This window comes from Pinus tabuliformis, chromosome 1_2 (genome assembly GCF_031772625.1).
Source record: "Pinus tabuliformis cultivar Carrire ecotype Pingquan chromosome 1_2, CPIR1, whole genome shotgun sequence".
In the NCBI taxonomy this organism is placed as follows: domain Eukaryota; kingdom Viridiplantae; phylum Streptophyta; class Pinopsida; order Pinales; family Pinaceae; genus Pinus; species Pinus tabuliformis.
Window position 1 is genome coordinate 552,836,055 of NC_142298.1, and position 10,302 is coordinate 552,846,356.

The 10,302-nt window shown below is 34.0% G+C and overlaps 1 protein-coding gene across 1 annotated transcript; it reads left to right on the forward strand.

Annotated features, from left to right (window-relative positions):
* Positions 1–621: 621 nt before the first annotated feature.
* LOC149206779 (putative polygalacturonase) lies at positions 622–7,711 on the forward strand. Its single transcript, XM_089395574.1, has 5 exons — positions 622–1,457; positions 1,828–1,948; positions 2,142–2,316; positions 2,487–2,557; positions 6,376–7,711. Exons 1-5 carry the CDS (start codon positions 1,059–1,061, stop codon positions 7,038–7,040), a joined length of 1,431 nt encoding a protein of 476 aa, XP_089251700.1. The 5' UTR covers positions 622–1,058; the 3' UTR covers positions 7,041–7,711.
* The last annotated feature ends 2,591 nt before the right edge of the window (positions 7,712–10,302 follow it).

Sequence of the window (10,302 nt, forward strand, 5' to 3'; positions counted from 1 at the left end):
TAATTAAAATGGTATATATATATATATATATATATATATATATATATATATATATATATATATATTTATTTAAAAACAATTAAAATAAAAATTATTTAATTAAATTAATTCAAAATAAAATCTATTAAATTAATTCAAAATAAAATCTAGATCTTAGCTAAACATTATAATAAATGAAAAAGAAAATAATAAATAATAAATTCATATGGTATAATTTCGACTATAAAAATTAAATTATCTAAAATCTATATGAAATAGAAATATAAATTATTATTTAGAATTTATATTAAATAGAAATATAAATTACTATTTAAAATTTATATTAAATAATAAATAATTGTGAATGTTTAATATAGATAATATCAAAAATTAAATTAAATTTTTTTTTTATGCAAATTCTATATTTTATGAATAATAATATAAATGTGAATATTTAATAAATATAAAATTATATAATTTAATTATTTTTAAAATAATTTTCTTTTATAAAAATAATAAAATTAAAAAAAATAACATAATCATATTTTGTGGTTTTTAAAACGAGTTTTAAAAGAATAATAATAATAACAACGACGACAGCATAGATAGCGAACAACAACACAAAGTTAGTCAAAAAAATCGCTGCCATGTGACTGGGAACTCTAAGAAAACTCTCAGAGGGGTTGAGAAAAATAGGAGGGGCTATTTTCTTGGCTGGGCAGTGGGAACTCTAACAAAACGCTATGTGAAGGGGTTGAAAAACATGGTAGGGGCCTTTTGCTCGGCTGGCAAGTGTCCCTACACATTCCATAAACGAACACTGTCTCCGATAGTGCCAGTCAGCCCAGCCCCATTTCTGCAGAGTGTAGTCACAGAGTGGAGAATTCGGAGATCTCAATTGAATTCAACTGCAGTGAGCGACATTGCATCAGATGGGGGAGCCCAGAGGTGAGGAAGGTTGTTGCCTCATTCCATTCCCGTACATTTTACCCATCTGCAAAATGCAAATACCATATTTCTAGGACCATTCCAGGCTACAAATCCTCGTGAATGCAAGTGAATTCCTCTCTCTCATCACAATGATCTCTGTTCGAATCCCCTCGGATTCCATTCTCTGGAGTAGAAAACTGAAGACGCGTCTGTTCATTCTTCAGGAATTTCGGTTGCTGCTGCTGAGCTACATTATTGCTATAGGTTTCGGATTGGAGATACAGCAGCGTACAACATCCTGCAGCCTGAACAGAGCATGGTTATCCAGGCCTCACAGTGTGAGTATAACGGAGTTTGGAGCAGTGGGTGATGGGGTTACTCTGAACACACATGCTTTTCAGAATGCCATTTTCTACGTTAACACCTTTGCTGACAAAGGTGGGGCTCAGCTCTATGTTCCGGCAGGAAAATGGTTGACTGGTAGCTTTAATCTCACTAGTCATCTTACACTGTACTTGGATAGAGACTCTGTCATTCTCGGATCCCAGGTAACAATAATTTATGCCCAGACTATTTCTCATTTCTCTGTTCTGCATTCAATAAAAAATGGATAGTAATAATAATAGCCAGCCAGATCCTATATGTATTCAGGCTGTTAATGGGTCAATAATGACATCCCACATCCTGTAACACATAATCCCAGTGACCTTGTATACTTTGTGGCTTCGGTGATAGAACCTTCAGAATTAGATCGATCATAAATTTACTCAATAAGATACAAATGAACTCCATTAGCAGACTTTGTGGAATATTATATTATCTATTCCAATAGGTATGGCTAGAGAAATAACAAATTGGCAGAGGGTCCTTGATAATCCCTGTTATTCGGTTCTAAGATCTCCCTGCATTTGGTTTCAGGAGTCGCGAGATTGGCCAGTTATTGATCCCTTACCATCTTATGGCCGAGGAAGAGAGCTACCTGGTGGAAGACACTGCAGTCTCCTACACGGTTACAACCTTACAGATGTTGTCATAACAGGTGGGTACATCCTTGGACCTTGAGCATTTAGGAGAAATTGTCTTCTGGACTGATGTTGGCAGATGGATTTAAAAGCGATCTTTGAAAAATTAGCCGGGGTAAATGCCGTGGAAGTAGTCTGTTTGCATTGAATGAAGGTTTGTTCTGGGGTTTAAGTTGCGGCTGAGATTTGCTTTTGCAAACATGCGTACAGGGGATAATGGAACTATTGACGGCCAGGGTGCCATTTGGTGGGATTGGTTTCATAACCATACGCTTAATTTCACTCGGCCTCACCTTGTGGAGCTGAGAAGCTCGACTGACATTGTGATTGCAAATTTGACATTTCTGAATTCACCATTTTGGAACATTCATCCAGTGTATAGCAGGTTTGTGGCTTGAATGTTAGTGCGATGGCTTTTATTTTAAATGGATGTTTATCTAAGCTTAATGTTTACAATTTTACTGTCTTTGGAGTGTAAAATGAATTTTGTGATGCCATTTTGTGGCCACTTCTCAATTGCTTGTCTGAATTAATATCTTTCTGGTGAGTTTGCAGCAATGTGCGAATCCGGAATGTTACGATTCTTGCACCATCCGACTCACCTAATACGGATGGAATCGATCCAGGTGGGCTAAGTCTTTCTTACCAATTTGTAAATCCACATTTCCAAGGCTGCCTTATTTTCTTAATGGTTAGGCAAGTAGCTTAGATCTTCATCAGACTAATGGTGCAAATGACAGGGCCATTTAGCCCAATATTCTTGTTCCATTATATATGTTTCCAGCCTCAAACAGCTATAGCAATGCATTCCTGGTAGGATTTCACACATGTGCAATGTATTCCTGGGTGGAAAATTTATTAGCCATTGGAAGTAGGTTTTAGTTATCATGGAGAAGCTAAGAATTAAACCCTTCAGTTTCCCATATCCTGAGAATATATAGAATTCAATATGAAAAGACCACTGGAGATGTACATTTTGTTTTGTTATCAAATCAGCATATGCTATATTTAGTTGAGATTTTACTTAGGTTGGCAACTTTGATATAGAAACCATTTAGATTCTAGAATAACAGTTGTCTTATGTAAATGCAAAGCAGCCTCTTCAGGCACGAGGTTAGGATATAAATATGTGTAGGATGAATGAAGTTACGAGGCGTGGAAGAGGGAGAGGCATACAATATCAGAGATAGCTTTTAACATTCCAACTTGTATATGTGAGTTATTGCATTGAATCAATATTGCTAGATTATCCCTTTTCTGATGATGATTATTTTTGGACAATGTACAAAAGGTTTCTGATGTATCATGATATGGACTAACTTCTTGTGAATCTTTAAATTTCACAATGTCTTTGTTGATTACGGTTAGTAGGTTTTTGTCGAAGGGTAATCACAATCTAGCTACTGACTTATTTTGTTCAACAATTTCCCCATACAAACGGAGTGTGTAGCGAACTAGTAACCACTTTTAAATTAGACTAATTATTGTTAGACCAAAACCCACAGATAATAGTCAACCAACACATCACCAGATTTAAAAATCTACGCAAGACAATTTGTCCATCTCATTATACATTGGAGAGCCGCTGACTTGTTTCATGCAATTCAATGCAAATTGAAGGCATACTCGTTGAAGAAGATATCTATGTTGGTTCTCCTATGACAGAATCCCAAACAATATCAGGAAGAGCAATCCAGAATTGATTGATACCAGCCATCATCGTTCTTCTATGGAAAATTTGAATTTAACCACTCACTCTTACAAGTACATCATTAACTTTTTTGAGCTAGAAGCACCCTTCACGAAGCTTCTGAAGGTTCCTTCCACTGGATCACCATCCTGCGCAAACGTTTTAAGCCCCTGCTCGCAAACCCTAAGGGCATTGATCCTGGGCTACTAAAATTTATGAAACGTTATTGTAGGCCCTGCTAGCAAACACTAAGGGCATTGATCCTGCTTTGCTAAAATTTATGAAACTTTATTGTAGCAGTGTATGCGAATGGGGATAACTTTGAGTTGTTTAGAAACAAGTACGACATGAAATGGCTGCAGTACAAACAGAACTTGTTGCTTGTCACAACTTGTCACGTGTAAGATTTTTAGCGTGAAAGAGTGTATGGAAACAAGTTTTAGTTTAACTATTCTATGTTTAACTATTTTATGTTTTGAGTTTTTCTGAGTATATTTTGTGGTCAATTTTGTCCAAAATCTTGTAGATATTTGTTACTTACAAGTTTGAGTTGTGAAATCTGCATAATTCAATTGTTACAGAGACTTTGAATCTATTTATCTGGTCAAAATCACATTTTAAATGACCAAAAATCACAATCTCACCCACAATTGTATCACTTAATTCCAGCCAAAAAAACCCAAAACATAGAATTAGGTTGACAACGTCTAAATAAAAATGCATAGTCAAGGCGTTATTGTTAAAAGGAAAATGGCCCACATGGCAATTCAGTTTGTTGTAATGGTACCCCTCACTTAGTTAAATCATTTCCAAAAAAAAGATAAGAAGTATAAAGTGCACTCATATATTATATATTATAGGCATAAACCACATGGTCTTATTCATTCTTACAATGAATGCTGAATCCATTAATGTAGTGTAAAGTATATTTTAAACCCACAAAGATTACAATCTTACTCACAGTTGTATCACTTAATTCTAGCCCCAAAAAAAACCAAAAACATACAATTAGTTAAACAATGCCTAAATAAAAATGCATAGTCAGGGCTGTTATTGTTAAAGGGAAAATGGTCAAATGGCAATTCAGTTTGTTATAGTGGTACCCCTTGCAGGGGTAGAAATAGCATTTCCAAAAGAAGTTAAGAAGTATAAAGTGCACTCATATCTTGTATTAAAGGCATAAATCACATGATCTTATCCATTCTCACAAGAGATGCTAAATTTATTTATGTCGCTAAAAACATATTTATTTTTAAACCAATAAAGATCACAATCTCACCCACAGTTATATGACTTAATTCTCGCTTTAAAAAACCAAAACATAGAATTAGTTAGACAATGCCTAAATAAAAATGCATCTTTAAAAAACCAAAACATAGAATTAGTTAGACAATGCCTAAATAAAAATGCATAGTCAGGGCTGTTATTGTTAAAGGGAAAATGGTCAAATGGCAATTCAGTTTGTTATAGTGGTACCCCTTGCAGGGGTAGAAATAGCATTTCCAAAAGGAGTTAAGAAGTATAAAGTGCACTCATATCTTGTATTAAAGGCATAAATCACATGATCTTATCCATTCTCACAATAGATGCTGAATTTATTTATGTAGTTAAAAACATATTTATTTTTAAACCAATAAAGATCACAATCTCACCCACAGTTATATGACTTAATTCTAGCTTTAAAAAACCAAAACATAGAATTAGTTAGACCATGCCTAAATAAAAATGCATAGTCAAGGTTGTTGTTATTAAAAGAAAAATGGCCACATGGCAATTCAGTTTGTTATAGTGATACCCCTTGATTAGTTAGAAATTGCATTTCCAAGGGGAGTTAAGCATAAAGTGCACTCATAAATTGTATCAAAGGCATAAACCACATGATCTTATCCATTCTCACTATGGGATTTGGCTATTTGTTTCCTATCCTATGACAAACAGGGAAATTTAGGTTTATCATTTATCAGTCATACGCATGCATACCAGTGCTGAAATGTAAGATCATGTGCTTGCTTTAGGATATAACTTTTAAAATACATATTCTGGGATGGTCTGAAACCATAAATCTTGAATTAGTCGTGCATTTTGAGGGATATACCATCAAGAATTGAACAGATCTAAAAATGATCGCAGATCAACAATGGGGCGTACAAGAGGAGATATCAGTGTATCACTAGGAACCATCTTGAACTTTTCCCAGAGATATCAATGCCTTTACTGTACTTATCTAGCCAAATGGGTATGAAGTCCTCCTCCCACAAGGGCAAAGCACAGGCTGAAATAAATTTGAAGCATAACCAAGCCAAAATCCATACACAAAGAAATAATGCATTAGAGAAGATAATTTGTCCATTTAAAGAAAAGAATGCCTCAATCCAAAGAAAAGAATGCATCACCTTAAATCAGTTATCTATGAAGTTAACCCTTTGGATCCTTCCCACCCAGTTTCAATTCACTGATTTTGTTATCTATGAAGTTAACCCTTTGGATCCTTCCCACCCAGTTTCAATTCACTGATTTTGTGGCTGTCACATTAAAATTATACCTCTGAACAACATAGAAGAAACTTGTTGATTATTTGTTACTGCCTTATACACTACAGTGCCATAGTGGCTCTAATGTTGATTTCTCATTGTGATGTATCATTTGACAGATTCCTGCAATGATGTCTGCATAGAAGAATTGTTACTGCCTTATACACTACAGTGCCATATTGGCTCTAATGTTGATTTCTCATTGTGATGTATTATTTGACAGATTCCTGCAATGATGTCTGCATAGAAGATTGTTACATCAGCACCGGTGATGATTCAATTGCGATAAAGAGTGGCTGGGATGAGTATGGTATTGCTTTTGGCCGTCCTAGTTTCAACATTATTATCCGCCACATAGTCAGTCAAAGCCATACAAGTGCAGGACTTGCATTGGGTAGTGAAATGTCTGGAGGGATCACAGATATTCATGTAGAAGATATTCTTGTAATCAACACAGAAACAACTATCAGTGTAAAGACGTCTGCAGGCAGAGGAGGTTATGTGAAGGGCATCTTTATATCCAATGTGACCATGAACAATGTGAAGCGTGCCATTGGTTTTACTGGGTTCTATGGTGATCATCCTGATGATCGCTATAATCCTGATGCCCTCCCTGTTGTAGATAGGATCATCTTTAAGGACATTGTGGGTGAGAATATCACTATTGCGGGTGACTTTAATGGGATCCAGAAAGCTCCCTTCAGTAATATTTGTATGTCAAACATTTTCTTCAATGTCACCTCAGAAGCTGCATGGAGCTGTTCAAATGTGAAAGGCTTTTCAGAGTCAGTTTATCCTCAGCCTTGTGCAGATCTTCAGCATCGTATCTCCAATGAGTCCTCAGTTTGTTCATTTTCACCTGTGAGCAATTCATTCAAAGACCTCTAGGATGAAGCCAATTGTTCAAATTACCTGTTATTGAGTTCAACCTTAGCTATTGCTAGGTTAATGCAAGCTCCCATTTTTCATGCATTTTTTTGGAGATTACAGTATCACAATCCTCGAGATAGTGGTTCATGTGCAATTCTCGGTAATGTCAAATGGCTACCTTACTATTCATCACTTTCCACATTTCTTTTTATCCCTGCAGTATTCACCCTCTATGGCCTGATCCAAATTTTGCGAGATGGCTGGTCCAAACTTTCCCCATTTCTTTTTATCCCTGCAGTATTCCCCCTCTATGGCCTGATCCAAATTTTGCGAGATGGCTGGTCCAAACTTTCAACATTTCTTTTTATCCCTGCAATATTCACCCTCTATGGCCTGATCCAAATTTTGCGAGATGGCTGGTCCAATGGAAAGTTGCACCATAAATACCCCTTACATGCCAAGTACAAGGACTATTACTGATTGATTTCTAAACCTCAGGGTCTTTCGCTCATTCATTTGTTTATTGCCTTTAAGAGAGAGTGACAGTCTACAATCCAGTTCTGGACATTATTGTTTAGGCAGCCCCTTTGCCAACCAAATGTACTCTTCCTTCTGGCTATAGGGCCAAAACATGTACAACTCTCTTCTCTATTCCAATAATTGTCAAATAATTTTTTATAATGATTTCATTTACGGGCTTTTTAGAGTTCAAGTTTTGGATGGACTTACTGGGTTTGAACTATGTATGCCTTCATCACGATAGGATCCTATCATTTTTTCACTATTATACATTGTTACATTTGTTCTTATTATTTTTTCTATGGAATTTAGTCCAGATGTTTTAGACGATAAGATTTGTAAACAAACGATGTGTCTATAGATTTATCCAATATATTGCCCAAAGATTTCTATATCTTTTTAAAAATATCTTGAATTTGTATAAGAGCAGAGGTGCATATACCGTTAAGGTAAACTGGTCACATTTATAACATTAATAATATATATTTTTTAAATAAATAAAATTAAAAATTAATTAATCATTAAACAATAGTTAATTATTTTAATAAAAAAGTGAAATTCACAATAATTATATCTCTATAATTAAGTTCATTAAAAAATCTTGTATTTGCATAAAAGCAGGAGGTGTAAATGTGTCATATCTATAACATTAATAAATTAAATTTAAAAAGAAGAAGTAAAATTAAAAATTAATTAATTATGGAACATTAATTATTCATTTTAATAAAAAATGAAAATCCACAATAATTATATAACTTTATAACTAAGTCTATTTTAACCTCAGATCTTTTAAGCATGCAGAGAATTAGATTATTAGAGAATTAGATTTAGATTTTTTAACCTCAGAATTCCATGCACCAGATTGTTATAAGTGAGAAAAATTGATTATGGGCACATATTGTTTGAAGTGAATATCAAATTTCATCTATCCTGAACACAACAACCGACTTTCCAAAAGGTTTACTTTGAGACAAGAAAAGCATTAAAAAATAATACCAGTCGGAGTTGATGATACAATATACATTTTTAGCCAATGTGAAATGCTTAGCTTTCATTACCTTTGGAATCTTGTAGTGGGTATATTTGGAACCGATTTACGAGATTGATGGACTCTTTTAAGGGTTGGATCATCTTAGGTATACATGTTTGTAATGTGTCTAGGGCTCTGTCATTTGAGATCCTACCAGTTTATGGATACTTGATCCAAAATGATTGCTTAACATTTGATGTTTGAATTTATTGATTTATTTGTATCAACATTGCAAAATTAACTTAGTGTTACACGTAACGAAGTATGGAAGAGGGTTATGGTGCACCCATGAATACAATTTGCACTTTATCAAAGTCAATTGCCTTCATTTGGCTAAAAATATTTTTCTCAAATCTATTATCACCTTTGAATAAAACATATGGAACACTCTATTGTCTATAGGATTACATCCATAATACTAGAATCATGGATAATAGGAAATATCAAAATATTGGCTCTCTTATTCATAACACATAATAGAAAGTATTGTTGTAAGAAAAATGTTTCAAAAATGTCCATATATATCATATAGGAAAAACTTATCAATGTGGTTTATTCCACCCTAATGGCCTTTCATGACAATCACATGGAGACCCTTTGCTTGACCCCCTACGAAACTTGTTTAGGTTGCATATAATAGAATTCATTTTCATCCAAATAGAGTTTGTTTATTCCACTTATTATTTCACTGGAAACCAACCAATATATCTTCTGAGCTTTCATGCATGTTTGTCATACTATGGTTCACAAATTGGATTTTGTTCTCTATTGCAATAGGTCTCTTCCATTCATTGGCCTTGGTGGCAATTTGGTTATTTTCCAAATAATTGCTAGTCCTCCATTTTGTCTTGGTTCCCTTGCAACATTTTGTTGTCTCTTATGATCTCTCATTCATGTTTGTCATGCTATTAATTCACAAATTGAATTTCAACCTTTGTTGCAATAGGCAATCTAGTTATTTTCCAAATAATTTGTAATTCTTCATCCTGTCTTGGTTCCCTTACAACCATTTGTTATTAAGTTAATTGTAGGAAAATACTTCAATTTGATTGTCACGTATATATATATATATATATGTATATATATATATATATATATATATATATATATATATATATATATATATTCATTATACTTTGAGTGGAATGATTGGCACAAGGTTATTATAATACCATTAAAAATACTCTTGTTAAACTATCCTTAAGCAAAGGGTTCTTCCTAAACTTTGGACACCCCATTATCCTTTGTCTATTTCACATAATTTACCATTTTATTGCTCTATGGAGATATTTCCATCTCCAATGGGCATGAATCCCTAATCTTCTTAATAAAATGAATATGACTTCTACTCATGCTAGTAGATGAACTTAATATTTTGATGCAACATCTATTCCTTGTATTTTGGAGAAATGTTAGAACAACAAACATGTAACTAAGAAGATACTTGGAAATGACATGTATTCCTTTCCATTTGGAGCAATGTCTAAGATAAATAGAGATCAACAAAGGCATCCATATCATACAACAATGCCAATTTTAGTTTGATATCAAGCCTATGAGAGATAGGGCCATCTATGATGTGACACTCCTTGACAACTGTGATGTGTTTAGATGATTCTATGTATATGGTAGGTATGTTGTTTATGAATCTCAACCCATGCATTGGATTCTTAGAGTAGGTTGAACTTTAAAGGCATTTTGATGCAACACATATTCCTTGCTTTTTGAAGC